The sequence below is a fragment of the Gekko japonicus genome, unplaced genomic scaffold (genome assembly GCF_001447785.1).
Source record: "Gekko japonicus isolate JY-2015 unplaced genomic scaffold, Gekko_japonicus_V1.1 scaffold827, whole genome shotgun sequence".
Lineage (NCBI taxonomy): Eukaryota > Metazoa > Chordata > Lepidosauria > Squamata > Gekkonidae > Gekko > Gekko japonicus.
Window position 1 is genome coordinate 94,016 of NW_015174867.1, and position 15,425 is coordinate 109,440.

The 15,425-nt window shown below is 38.4% G+C and overlaps 1 protein-coding gene across 1 annotated transcript in view; it reads right to left on the reverse strand.

Moving 5' to 3' along the window:
- Positions 1-217: 217 nt before the first annotated feature.
- The window catches only part of RAPGEF2 (Rap guanine nucleotide exchange factor 2), a 35,207-nt gene continuing 19,999 nt past the window's right edge, over positions 218-15,425 (reverse strand). The window contains exons 4-6 of the mRNA XM_015424764.1: positions 6,263-6,338; positions 3,390-3,557; positions 218-281 (exon numbers count right to left, since the gene is read on the reverse strand). Of these exons, the coding sequence (XP_015280250.1) occupies positions 255-281; positions 3,390-3,557; positions 6,263-6,338 (271 nt within the window). The 3' untranslated portion in view covers positions 218-254. The remainder of the gene's footprint in view (positions 282-3,389; positions 3,558-6,262; positions 6,339-15,425) is intronic.

Genomic DNA, 15,425 nt, shown 5'->3' on the forward strand with positions numbered 1-15,425 from the left:
TTAAATGCTGAATGCCACATAACTTCTAACAAGACACAATATGCCACAAAGGCAATGGATTAAAAAAGATTACCATGAAATGGAGATAATGGTATTGTCACCCAGCTCTACCTTAAAAAACAAACACCTAAATACTGTATATAACATGTAATAAAACAGAAGGGATGCAACAGAAATTTAGCAACTAGAATTCAACATTAGTCACACTGCAAACTGAGGGGAAAGGTACAGAGTTAGAGGACCATACACAGAAGTTACAATACCTGCTGTTTAGTGCATTCCTGTGAGCCAAAATGAAATGAATGCCATATAGGAGGAAAGGAAAAGATGAACATTATCAGTGGTGCTAATATATATTCCACCTACTATAAAAATAATGTTATAATGTAAGGAAGCTTCTAAACGGACTTTGGGGTTTATTTTGTCAGAGCCATACAGCCACTGAATATAATGTACAAGATAAGGCTGAATCCAGCCCACGATTTCACAGGAGTTGGCAGAGTTGACATTTCCTTACCTTCTCCTTCCCTCAATTGCATTGTGTTTGCTCCAAATATCCTGAAGAGTCATGAGAATCTTGCAAGGAAAATGTGCCACAGTACCAGTCACTGCAGCAATCAGCAGAAGCAGGAATTAACTAAAATTGCTCTTTGCCCTCCTTCACAGATGAACGCTTCCAGCAGAAGAGAGAGAAGGAAATTATCCCCTCTCATTGCTGCAGCACCCATACTGTGGTGCACTTTCTTTGTGAGGTTCTTCCAGCCTCTAAAAGGATTTTTAAAGCAAACAGGAAGCTGACTAAAGAGGTGAGGAAAGATCCACTCCACCAACTCCTCCTGTGAATTTTTCTGCAGGAATCCAACCCATAATTTAGTGGAAGCTCTTTGTTAAATTGTTTATTTTGATAAATATCTTCAAAATATTTATTTGTGCTTGTACAATATTCACTATTTATAGTCATTTTTTGATACCAATATGTCACATATTTGTCTCAGCAACTATTTCCATAATATTATAAATGGGGGGGCAGTCCTCTGAGAGGCAATTCACACTTTACATGCTAGTTGTGTTTTGCTGCCTATGTGTGTACACACAAAAAAGAGACTCACATCTCTACATTTGCAGCATCCACATATCAGGGAGCCATAGCCAAATCGAAGCTCTTTAGCGCATGTGTTTAGAAAAGCACATCTTCCAATAAACCAATAAATCTTGAGTTACTTATAAATGCAAAATATGAACATAAATCTTAAAAGCCCCTTTTTAGTTCTATAACTGGAGCAACAAGAACTATGCATTCTTAGTACATCACAAATCCATATAAGAAGAATCAAGTTGAGCCAAATTAAGGTCTTCATCATAAAATCATTTTGACCTAACCCCAAATTTCATAAACTACACAATAAATTTCTTGTTGCACAAGCTTTCTTATTGTACATACAAAACATGTAAAAGCTGGTACACAAGATGTTCATAAGGTATCAGAGAAAAGTCTTTGCAGTTAGCAAGGGATCTTGTCAAACATTCATATGTTAACTGTATCATGGGCTGATTGCAAATGGAAATTAGCAAGAAGGAACACACCAGGAAATCTCCAGTACTTTAGGATCAGAAAGAGCACATGAAGACTTCTGGCATCCCAAATAGGTATTTCCTTTCACAGCCGTTTCTGTTAGCCCACAGAAATTATTACAAACAATTAGGATTCATTTGCACAGACATTTTCAGGAAACTGTTCTTCCCCACAGTGCTATGCTTGGACAAGAACAGAAACACAATTGTATGGAGAAACAAAATGTAAATGGGCAATGGACAGATAACATTCAGTATCAACTTTTATTATGACAGTACTGTCTGCAGCTATTATGCTCACTACTGAGCATATGTGCACATAATAATGTTAGACCTAAAGGTACCCTTCTGCTTATGGTATGGTTCATGCTAGAAAATTGAGCAAGAAGTTGAATCTAAAGATTTCTTCTTACTTGTGCAAGACATTACACAAGCAGAAACATAAGAAACAGAACTCCCCATTATTCTACTGTACAAGGTACACAAGCATTTGCAGGACAGCTATTTTTTCTTCTGCTTATGGTTATTTGGATACAATGCAACATTTTCCCCTACGCTATATGGTACTCAAGAACTGTCCTTTACAAGTAGAAAAGAGCAAAAGTCCAGAAGCCAGTTTGGTGTAGTGGTTAAGTGCACAGACTCTAACCTGGGCGAACCGGGTTTGATTCCCCCCTCCTCCACTTGCACCTGGCTGGATAACCTTGGCAAGCCATCACTCTGGCACAGCTGTTCTTGAAAAAGAGCAGTTTCTGTCAAGAGTTCTCTCAGCCCCACCTACCTCACAGGGTGTTTGTTGTGGGGAGGGGAAGGGAAAGAAGTTTGTAAACCGCTCTGAGACTCCTTTGGGTAGTGAAGGGAAGGGTATAAATCCAATCTCTTCTCTTCTTCTCTTCTTAAACACTAACAAAATTTATGTCAGGATATGAGTTTTCATGAGTCACTGCTCACTTCTTCAGCTGTCTGAAGAAGTGAGCAGTGACTCACAAACGCTCATACCTTGCCACAAATTTTGCTAGTCTTTAAGGTACTACTGAACTCTTGCTCTTTTGTATTACTACAGACAAACTTGACTACCCATCTTGATATATGTCCCTTACAATTATATCAGATTACTTCCTCTTCCATTTACATACTGGAATTTGAAATCACTACCTCTTCTGAATATTTTATACAACTTGTGTCTCAGAGCTTTAATCATTGTCCCAGTATATTTTCCGAAAGTGTGTTTAAACAAGTTTTGCATTCTGTTGTTTCTACATATCATACTATTGTGAAGTGCAATCATTATTCTACAAAGATAAGGCGGATATAATGCTCTCTCAGATGGTAATGCAATGGTTCAGATTTGTCAAGTGATATGATCTCACATAAGCCATATCTATGGAAATAACACACAAATCTTAATTTCTCATGCTGAGAAGACAGAGCAAACACATGGGTTAATGAGATGATAGCCCAACACAAATGTTGTGCTTAAATATTTAACTATCTATATAAATGAGTGTTTCACCATTTAGTTTATTGATAAAGTCCTTCCCATTAAAAAGCAACACTCTATAATGGAGATTAAAGATGAGTATGTTTTGAAGCTGCTTTGATGCCATACTATTCTGAAGATGGACAGCACGTTCTTACTTGCACGTTTCCCATTCACAGCTATTAAAGTACATCCGGCATTTAACTTTATGGCGTTGCATGTATATATGGCCATTTTTTTAGTCACCTAACTATATATACAGCCAATAGAGAACGCTTGATTGCCTATTCCATGTGAGACTTAACAACCTATACAAAAAGTGTTGAAAATAGCTTACCGTATGATAACCTCTAGGTAAAGGTGGCTTCCCCAAAGGATAGGCATCAACAGTATCAATAATAGTTTGCCGTTCTCCTTTTTGGTTGATTTTTCTAAACCTTCTTCGAGACTGCCGATGAGAGGCTTGCCGCTGAAAATATTCTTCATTTTCATCCATATAATCCACCTAATAAAAATACATAGGCAATAAAATTTCAGCAGTTGCATTTTTCACATATGATTTTTAAAAAGTTTATGGATGGCTTCTCTGCTGCAAATTTTAGTGTACAATGGACCTCAAGAAATGGACCTTAACTGAATTCAGTACCAGTTTAGCTGTAAAGGTTCTGTTTTTTCAACAGTGCGTCACTGAATCAACACTACATAATCATGGGGTATTTACTTAGCTAACATTTGTAAATTCTACAAGAAATCCACCCTGCTTTTGTTTTGTTTTTTAAAACAAGCATCTGGGGGTTTTTTACTGTCATACACAGTTTTTCACTGAAAACGAATACTTCTTAAGGGAATTTGATGCTTCCTGCTCATTGCAAAAGGCCATTGGGGATCTTCCACTCCCATCCTGTGGGAGCAAGCATTCCTAAAAGCAACAATGTCTTCCTCTGAAAAGAAAGTATTTCAGGAAAAATTGCACAGTGACTCTATGTAATCATGTTAAATAATAAAACCAAACATCATGAAGAGGAACATCTAAAATATGCATTTAATTTAGCAGCATAGATACAGCCATTTCTATTCTACAGATAGTAAAAAGCCCACATACAAAAATGCCGGTGCACTGGTTAGGACTGTGGCTGATGCCAGAGGAACTACTAGTTGTTCGACAGTATAAAAAGGCCATTCACTGCAAGTTATTGTCACTATACTTCAGTCCAGTGCAGCACAAAATCATGTGGTATTGGAATCTATATTGAATCTCCTCATGGTACTTTCCACAGGGGGACAGGCTTGTGTGGTTTCCCTGATGCTGTTATGGCTCCTAATACAGCACAGCAGTAACAATGCTTCCAGACAGCAGGTTTCCCTGATAGGTTTTTTTAAGGCAATTTGAAAGCTTTATAGTGACATACCATTATACTAAAATATGTATCAAGAGTCAGTCTGCAGTCCATTTTCCATATATATCTGCAAGGAAATGGACCAGAGATTTTTTCTAATGAAAGCTGGGAATTCAGAGAACCTGATATTTATTTTGGTATAACAGTAACACTGTTAAATCACATTTCTTAAAAAAGAAAGAAAATCCCTGTGCTGCAGGGAGAGAAAATGGCTGCTGTATGGACAGGAATAAGAAAACCCAAACTTTCCCATCCACGCAGCAGACACCCTAGCTTTGCTACACTTTCCCCCAATATTCTGGAGCAAAGCAAGTTTGAGAAAGATCAGACAAAAATCAGGGAAACCACACCATTGAACTGGAGAAACACTGGACTTTGGGCAAATAACTCATTTGGGAATACCCCATATCTGTATCTAGGACTGTAAAGTGGGAGACCTGGAGATTCATGAGATGGCAATAATCCATGTGGTAATTTTAACAGGGAGGAAAACCAACACCAGAGATATCATCAGCAGTCTCCCTATAGAAGAAATAATGTGCACCCACAGGGATCCGCCTGGAGTAAAACAGAGCTTGAAAAATAGAGCTTTAGAAAGGATGATCCAACTGGTATTGTATGGCACATTACAGACTTATTATTGCATAAACGTTTGTGGACTGAAAGACGTTGCAACAGATGAAGCAGGCTGTAGTCCCTGAAAGTTTACGTCAGAATAAATTGGATAACATCCCACAACACTCCTGTTTTTACTGCAAAAGACTACCATGGCTACTTCTCTGGAATTTGCTAGAACAGATTGTGATGGAGATGCTGATGAAATAAGAAAACAAATAGTACCTTTCATGTGTCGGGGTGCGGGGGAGTTGGAAAACAGTGCCACTGTAATTATTGTTAATGTACTAGTAACTACTCTTTTAAGAAAGTTTCAAAGCCTAGCCATGTTGCTCTGCAGTAGAACAACTAGAGCTGAGTTCAGTAGCACCTTAGAGACCAACAAAATTTTCAGGGTATAAGCTTTCGAGAGTCAATGCTCTATCTGACAAAGGGAGCACTGACTGGTGAAAGCTTATACCCCAAAAATCTTGTTGGTGTCTAAGATGCTACTAGACTTCAATCTAACTACTCTTTTAAGAAGATACATTCCTTCTGTTATACTATAATAGCACAGCTATTTAATTTTCCATATACAGTGATGAGATTCTCCAGCTACCTTTACAACAGCTTTGGTAGCCCTGATTGGGCAGAAAGGTGGGATGTGAATGCTGTAAATAAATAAAAACTCATTCTACACAAGATGGTAGAAAAATATTGCATATTGTAGATTTGGGCAAAAGTTTCCCTAAGTACTTTGTTATTAATTACTTAATTATGGGTTTAAGAAACTCTGTATTAGGATGTAAGTCCAGAGCTTAATAAATTAGATTCTCTGGAAATATCTCAGAGTACTGAAAAATCCAAACCATATTGCAGAAATCTTTCATAACACCACAGATACTGTATGCTATTTTGTCAATAGTTAGCAGATAAGTGTAATTTCTTTAAACTGCTCCGATTAGAGGTTTCAGTCATTACCCATCCTGTCTTTTAAATTCTTTCACACTCATAAACTGTAGATATCCTGCATGTTCACGTATTTAAATACCACTGGCCTGTACACAGATGATTACAATCCATTTTAAGAAATCATGTGCACATTTCAAAAAGCACTGCTATTTTAAACTACTGAGAAAGACAAAGAAATAAAAAACCCAAATATTAAAAAGTATTTTCCCTTATCTGCTAATACAAATCTTGATCTGATTATGCTTACCACAATCATTTCAGATGGCTCTAAAACAATGCATTCACAGCCACGCCTGAAGCTTCCTGCAGAACGTTTGCCAAAACTAGAGAAGGAAAGGGAGGAAAAAAGAGAGGCTGAAAATAAGGTCACCTTTGTAGTACCAGCCAGACTATTACCACTACATAATATTACATGCACATGACATGAGTACTTATTCATACAAGTTTCAACCTTTACTGGAATGATGGGGGAACGAATATTAAAAATAATACATTTAATTCAAACAATTTGCTTAATTGTTACAACACAAAGAGGTAGTGACATTTCTGACTGATATTGATTTTTATAAAATGTCAGTCTATGAACTTGAGACACAGTTTTGGTAGTGGGAGTACACCTTACCATGTCAGTGCAATCCTAAAAAGGGTTACACCCTTCTAAGCCAATTGATTTCAATGGGTTTAGGAGGGTTTAATTCTATTTAGGACTGCACTGTTGACCATCTATATTCTTGCTACTGAAGCTATTATAATTTGTTTAATGGAAAAATAAGCTTACATTTGCGGATGTGGAATAAGAATGCAGACATCCAAAAGTATACACTTTTCTGAATAAAAGACATCAGACTCAATCCAAAGGTCTTATTTACGGTGTGTGCAATTTATTTAGGGTATGTCTCTGCTGGCTCTTCAGAGCCCTGTTCAAGGTGGCTATGGATTATGTATGTGTAATAATTTTCAACAGTAGATTACAAGGAGGAAACATGAGGTTAATTAAAATAAAATATATCCTACCACAAGCATAGTTATGGGGCATCTGTCTGAATCACAGGCACTGATTCAACAAGCATGACGACTCCTTATATATTCATAGGTGTCGAACTAATTTATTACAAGAGCCGGGTATGACATAAATGTCTCTTTGTCAGGCCGGGCCTTATGTGCCATAAAATGAAATGCCAGGTACTGGAGATATAAACTTTATAAAGGACACAGGCAAACCCAATTAATGATATTTTTTACTCAAAATGCAAACAAAAGCAATTGATTCTGAGCCATGAAAGCAACTGGTACTGGGAAACCCACAAAGGCCCCAATAAATTTATTTAATCATATGCAAGACTACGTTTTTTCCCAAGGTATACCATAACAGTATATTATATTTGCATACAAATTAGTTACTTTAAAAAATATATTAAGAATTTTTAAACCAAAAGATGAAAACTAACAACAGATATTAAAAAAAGGAAATAGAAATACAAAGTTGGAGGAAACAAAGAAAAGAGATAAAAAGAGATAAAATATATATATTCAATAATATAAATACATGGCTTCTGATTTTCTCCATGACAAATATAAGTAAAATTACAAACTTAACACATACTCTATAATTACAAAAATAAGATCTCTTTTTTCTATTATCTAATTCCCCCCCCTTCTTCATCAAATCCACAAATCATTTCATTCCCCCACCCCCATTTAATGCAAAAAGTCCATAAGGGGTTTCCCGTTAACAATAAATGTAGATAATATATTTTCTCTAATCAAAGTTTAGCCATCTCTGCAAGTTCCATCATCTTCACCAACCATTTCTCTGTTGTGAGTAATTTTTGTGCATATAATAGTCTCGCTGCTGTTGTCATATATAGAAATAAAGTTCAATGACTTTTCCTAGCTGCCTGTTAGTCCCAAAACTAACTGTTGCAGCACACTCCAACTGGTCTCTTCCCTGGCCCCAGAGTCTTCTGTCCCTCTTATGCCCCTTATTCCCTTCCCACGCCCCTTTCCCCTATTCCGAGTCATGCCTGCCCCTGTCCCTCTGCTGCCCCATACACCTCATTGGGTCAGCTGAGGGCTGTACAGGTGAGATGTGTCCTGGGGCCCCCCTTCACCCCAATGCGTTCAGCTGGGGCGAGGCCCATGAGTGAGCCAACACTGAGTGGTTTGGCTGCTGCCCTGATTCTAGGGTTCCAGCCTGTGAGGCTGAGAGCAGGACCATCGAGCCAGCCTTCTCCTCCTCCCCTGACCTGCATTTCTCCCAGACACAGGGCCTGGCTCAGGCCACCCGCCCCTGTCCTGCCTTGAGCCCTGCCTTCCCCTCCAAACCCCAGTATACTAGTTTGGTTCCTGCTATCAGGATGGGTCCTGTAGGACCCCAGGAGGCAATCCATCACTGCCCCCCCCGGCTGTGGCAACCCAACTTCAGAGGCATCGAGCAAAATTCAGTTGAATGCTAGGTGGTGGGGAATCTGCTTGCCCTGGGGCAGCTCTGTCCTCACTGGGAGCTCCTCTGTAACCGAGATTATCTTGCAAACTAAACATAAACTTAAGGCCCTTCACAAATTACCCAATTGCTCCATTTGTATATTATATCTAAAGTCTGGGGCCCATTTTATCATAGATTCTTTCACTTGTTCATCCTCTATCTCAAATTTCAACAAGAGTTTATACATTTTAGCAATAACGTGTTGTACATAATTCTGTTTCAAATTCAGTTTTAGACTGTTCAAAACCATGCAATCTTTTATATGCTTTAAGCCTTTCTAATAATTATGCATTAAAAACATTGGTAAGTGTATCCTTCTGTTATCAAATCCTCTCTTAGTGTCATTTTACAATCTCCTTGAAAAAAATCTCGTATGTCACGATATGTTAACCATTTATGCTTAGTTATCATTTCTCGTCTATAAAATGCTTCTTGTGTAGAGAGCCACAAGGGTGTTTTTGGACAAAACCTAGATTTATAGTTATTCCATATTCTTAAAATAGCACATCTAATATAATGGTTTTTAAAAACCACAAATAACCATGTCAACCAAATCTCAAACTCCAATAACCTTCTACTTCTCAATGACACCCATTCATTCATCCAAACTAAAGAGCAAGTAAGCAAAGTATAGTTTCAAATCAGGTAACCCCAGGCTTCCTCCTTCCTTTGCATTTTGTAATACTTTATATTTAACTCCTCTTTTCCCTTGCCATACAAAATTAGAAATATCTTTCTGCCATTGTTTAAATGGTACATCGGTTGTCAAAAAACGTATTGTCTGAAACAAAATAACATTCTGGGTAAAACATTCATCTTAATCACGGATATTCTCCCCAACAAAGAAAGCTGCATTTTATCCCATCTTAACATGTCCTTTTTAACTTAATTCCATGTCTTAATACAATTATTTTGAAATAACATACAATTCATATTTGTCAACATAATGCCCAGGTATTTTACCTTTTTTCCCAACTTAAAACCAGTTTTATTCATCCATTTTATTTGTTCTTGTATTTTCATATGTTTTGTTAACATCTTTGTTAATCCGCTAACACACCAAATTATTTCAATTTAGGCATTAATAATTCAATTCTCTTTAAAGGGTCTTCCAATACTAATACCAAATCATCTGCAAAAGCTTTTAGCTTATAGGTCTCTTTCTTGATCTTTACAGTCCCAATCCTCTCATTATGTCTTATATTTCTATTCAATATTTCAAGAACCAAGATAAACACAAGAGGGGATAGTGGGCAACCTTGTCTTGTTTCTTTTTGAATCTCACATGGTTTATAAGTCTCCATTACTTTTTGTACTTTTCATTATGTTTTGTATATATAGTTTTTTATATATAGCACTTTTTTATATACAGCACTTTTAGGAAACGAGCCATCTTCCTTGCAAATAAATACGGTAGATTTTCAGCAGCCCCCCCCCAAAAAAAAACCTCAGCAGCCAAGCATGCCTATATTCTGTCTCTTGCTCTTGTGTCCTCTCTTTTGCCATCCTACATCTGAGGATCTTGAAGAGGCACACTGGATTCCTCCCTCCACTGCCTTATCCCCACCACCATCACCAACCACATGAGGTGAGCCAGGCTGAGCGACCAGCCCCGGGTGACCCAGATTATAGGGTCCCTGGTCAGGAGGAGGGGGGTCTAAAGCTGGATCACCCAGAGGGAGGTCGCCTCCCCCCTCAACACTCTGCGTCCAGGCTCTGCAGCTGTTCAGACATGTAGCAGCAACAGCAAGGCCATTTATCCCTTTGCTCCTCCATTCACTTTCGAGGCCAGGACATCTTTTGTCTCAGAGCAGCATACAAAGCATACACAAGACAGCACAGCTGCCTTCCAATACATGCGCCGGGCCTCCCCCCCCCCCCCCCCCCCCAGCCCTGTCCCTTCATCAGCAAACTGTTGCTCTGCACGCCCACCCTTGCCAACCCCCCTCACAATTGCTATTTGAAAAAAATGTGAAGCTGGTTGGTGTGGTAGTGGCAGTGCCGTCTGCTTGGCTCCACCCCCTCATATAGTGGCTTTGCCAATCCTTGCTGAGCTATGGTCGGAGGCAGCAGGAGGGGGGGAAAGCACCATTGCTCCTCTTTCTCTGCCTTCACCGCCATTCCCCCCCACACTATTTTACTTCCACCTCTTAGCCCTGCCCCCTAGCCATTTCTTTTCTATTTCTCGACAGCTTCGATCACACATATCTCAACACATCTGCCTGCTCCACCCACCTACCATACAACCTCCTGCCTTCCCTCATTTGCACCAGAGGCTGGTTCCAGCACACAGGCCTTATGTCTGACACTCCTGGTCTACATGAAGACCTATGAAAAAATATATTCAAATGTAAACTGAATTCTCAGTCATTCTCTATGTCAGGGCTGCTGTTGAAGCAAATGTACCCAAATGTTTATTCCTGCACTTAATACAATCACCATGTAAACATATGTTAAGCCACTAAAACCTGCTGTTATAGCTGAAGTGTCAATAATTATGCTATGCTATGGCTATTGAACCTCACAACACTTTTCCCAGAATTTCTCCCCCAAAAAATAATGCCAGGGGAAAACACTTTTTCCTCATGGCATTTAAAATTTCTGGAAACTTTACATCTCTGCCTGTAACACGCCAGCACTACCAACCAAAGCAGAGTTACACCCTTCTAAGTCAATAGGTTTAAAACAGTGTAACTCTATTTAGGATTGCACCAGGATTTCATAAGGCTTTATTCTCAATCTTGTACAATTAGATGGCAGTTTTCTCACTAAATCTGTTACCATTGCCAATTCACCTGCACGTTATTAGTCCAACCAGAAATTCTAACCAATTTCAAAACATTAGGCATTAAGTTGGATTGTAACATACAGGTTTAAATTAGAAAGAAATATTTGGACTCATCCAACATCATTTCAGCGATGAAACATATGGAATACTTTCATCCCTAGTACAAGTCCCATGACAAAAGATCATGGGCCGCCTTCCATGCAGAAATTGTACAACTGATCCTCAGTGAACTGGTCCTTTGTCAGGTCAATTGTTTTGCCATATGCTCAGCTCACCAGCATCCATACGTCTTGCTGCCATTTCCAATAAGCAATCACTTGTTCTTTCTCTTCTTGTTATTCCTGTATTGCTCAGGCTCACAGGATCTCATGCCCTGATCCAATGCCTAAAATAAAACTTTACAATTTTTTTGTAAAACCAGCAAGATTGATCATATAATCATTGCCAGTAGTTGTTCTTTATCTCTTTCAGTCCAGTCACTCATACTGGGGAATATCTCAAACTGAAGCAGACATGTTTTGCCTCCACAAATTAACAGACTTCTGGATTACTCCCACTACAGGGGCCTGATTTTGGACATCCCAGCTGACTCCAAACATTCTCAGACCTATGACTGACTGGCTGACTTTCCCCCCGATCTGAAATGCTAAATTGTCACAGGATCATTTCCCTTCTATCTTACTCGTTTTAGAGTTACATGAAGTAGAAGTAGGCTGTGGTCACACACACGAAATAATCCATTTTCAATGCACTTTCCAACTGGATTTTACCAGTTCAGACAGTAAAATCCAGTTGGAAAGTGCACTGAAAGTGGATTGAAAATGGATTAAATAGTGTGTGCGGCTGCACCTGTAGACAGTGAAAGTTATGGAAAATACAGGTCAGAATGCTATGCCCCATGATAGGAATGACTTCTGCATCTTCTGTCCTCCATTTTATGGTACAAGAACCAGAAACCTCTTCATGGATGATCAAGAATCGCCAACATGCTGGAAGTTAAGGACTTTACAGTTATAAAGCATGTGCTCAGGTCAAATGTTTAAAAGTGTAATCTCCCCCTTTTCCCTATGAGTGAAATGTTATACCACAAATGTATTAAAATTTGGCAGGGCCATCAACAATCAGATAAAATGCTTCTGTGAATCAATTCAAGCCCACAGTTGCCCATACCTATCTTAGGGAACGGATGGCTAGCGATTTGCTTTATATACTCTCATATTAATACAGCTTGGTGTTTTAGATAAACACAATATGAACTAAAAATGATGCAAAACCAAGCTGCCTCCTGTCTTCCAGGCCAGGGTTAGGCTCCATGTGCAAAATCATTTCATGTTAACACAGTCTATTTAAAAATATGTTTACAACAGAATTAACAAATTTCCAGCTTACTTATTAACAAAGCTAAAGATGCCTCACATTTGTATAACTGATTTTACTACAATATTCCTTTCAAAAGAAAAAGCTCCATATGGTTCTATAAAAAGCAAATGGTTCCCAAGGGAACAAACTAATCTGCTGCACTAATAGAACTGTATATGAAATATGCCTTCTAGCTATGCTACTTCCAAAACTGACTTTAAAACTATGGTGAGCTTAGTTAATGAGACTAGCTTCAGTTTTGCTGTTCAAGTCTACTCTCTACCACTAACATACATGTAGTCATTCTATTTCAGGTATTGCAGCAAGACTTTATGCCATCCTAATAACTCTGGATATGATGTTTATTTTTAAAAGAAAAAAAACCCTGGAGTATCTCTACATGTATGAGAACAATTGCTACCTAGTGCAGAATTAATTTAATTTTTTTCTTACAAGTATCTGAAAATTTCCCAGTAATTACAGATGACTGGAAAACAAAACCTTCTTTCTTCACTATATATCAAAACAATCAACTGCATGGAAACATTGGTAACTTGATGAAAATACAATTTTTAAAAATGTACCAAAATATCAGCACTCCATATATAATATCAAAATCAAAGTATTACTAACTGAAATTTAAAAATTGCTAGTAGCATTCCCATCTGTAGAGTGGAAACAGACAGCACAACAGTGGTTACTTCAGAAAACTATAATTGTTGTCTCAAAGCCATGCAAACTAGTAATAATTTTGACATCTTTCGTCAGCAGAGCTTTGAGAAGATACAGAAATAAAATATAGCAGGAGCCCTAACATGAGTGGCTTATAGAAAACGAAGCTGCCAGGAAGGGCCAGTTAGAGCCAAGATGAACTAGCCCTTCCTGGCAACTAACCCCCACCCCACCCCCACACACACACCTATATGTAAGGCTCAAGGAAGTCTGCTTCAATGTATCTGAAGAAGTGTGTATGCACATGAAAGCTTATGCCCAGAATTAAAAGTTGTTGGTCTTAAAGGTGCCACTGGACTCAAACTTTGTTCTATTGCTTCAGACCAACATGGCTACCCACCTGAATTAGTAGCTTATGTATGCAAAGTAGTTTGTTTAATCTGCTCATGTTACTGAAAAATATCATTACAACAGAATAAGAGAAGTTTTTCCATCCAAGAATTCTATCCACACTGTCAATACAGAAGCAAGCAAGTCAAAATTTCCAGCATCTGAAACATCAGGCCTTCTGTCTGGATTCATTATTACTCCATTACCCTGGCTGTGCCTCCACATTCTTGACTGTCAGTTCAATCCAACTTTTCAATGGAACATTATTTCTCAATAGAAGAATGTGAAGTTATCGTCATGAGCAATGCAATTCCGAAAACCTGCCCCACTGACTAAAAATATCAAAAGTCAAATGGTGGAGAGAATAAGCAACTTTTTTAAAAAAATGAAAGATTACTTCTGAAAAGTAAACATGAATGTGAAAATTAGCAAGTGTATTCAGATATAACGGTTAAACTGTGACAGCTATGAAAGACCACTGGGCAAACATAACAGTGAAAACAATTACCATAAAATATCTTCCAAATACCATAACATTTTAACAACAACTTCACATAAGAGGTATTGACTTAAATCGCAGGAGTTTTATACAATATGTAGCCCCATCATAAACCTCACTGCAAAAACATGCAAAGATTTAGGATAATGTGCAAAATCATGATACTACACTAGCACTGTTAAAGAGCTCGTATCGCATCACAGACAGGGAGAGGCTCTGGCACAGTGGTAGAGCATCTGCTTGGTACGCAGAAGGTCCCAGGTTGAATCCCTGACATCTCCAGTTGAAAGGACCAGGCGTTAGGTGATGTGAAAGACCTCCGCCTGAGACAATAGGAAGCTGCTGCCAGTCTGCATAGACAATACATAAATGTAATTACAATAATCTTCTGCCTACTATAATTACACTGGCAAATATGATATCCCAACCACATTTTTTTTAGATCTTTCCTCCAGTCATACTGATCATGCTAGAGAAATAATGCAGACATTTCTCACTCTTTTTGCATCATCTTGTCCCTGGACTGAAGAGTGATGGTCTTGGTTTATCATTAGAAGGGGTATTTTTAGTTGTGAGAAGGGATATTCTTGACTTGACAGATTCACTAGGACAATGCCCAACACATGCTATGAATACAGATCAAGTGAAAACAAAAACTGCAAATCAAAGTAACAAACCACATCTAACTCCAACCAATTCAATGACATTTGTGATTTTAAAATAATGGTGTGGGGGGGGGGGACATAGTGATCAAACAGAAAGTTCTAACACTGCACTGTTGGTCAGTTCTCTTCTCTGTGAGCGGCTTAAAAGAACACACATTAAGATTTAGTACTTCAGCTTCCAGAATAAGAAATGCTAGTACCATCAAATACTCGCATGACCCTTGATCTCGTTCAAGCAGGGGTCCCCAGTGTGGTGGCTGTTGGCGCCCATGGTGCCTACCAAATGTTTTCAGAAAGGGGTGTGGGAGGGGCTTTGGCCAGCAGGGCTTTTGACTGGCTGTGAATAATTTTTTTTTAGGTTCCTTTGGATTCAGCTGCCAGCAGAGTACAAGAATATATACTGTGTGACTGAAGGTGAGCTGTGTGTTTGCAAGCCAATTTTTTTTAAAATAACATGTTAATTTTAAAAGGCATTCTGTTTAATCAGAGCTTCTGCTTGGAATGTTGAAGAGTTATTAGTTATACATACATGACCTCATTCCTCGACATTTT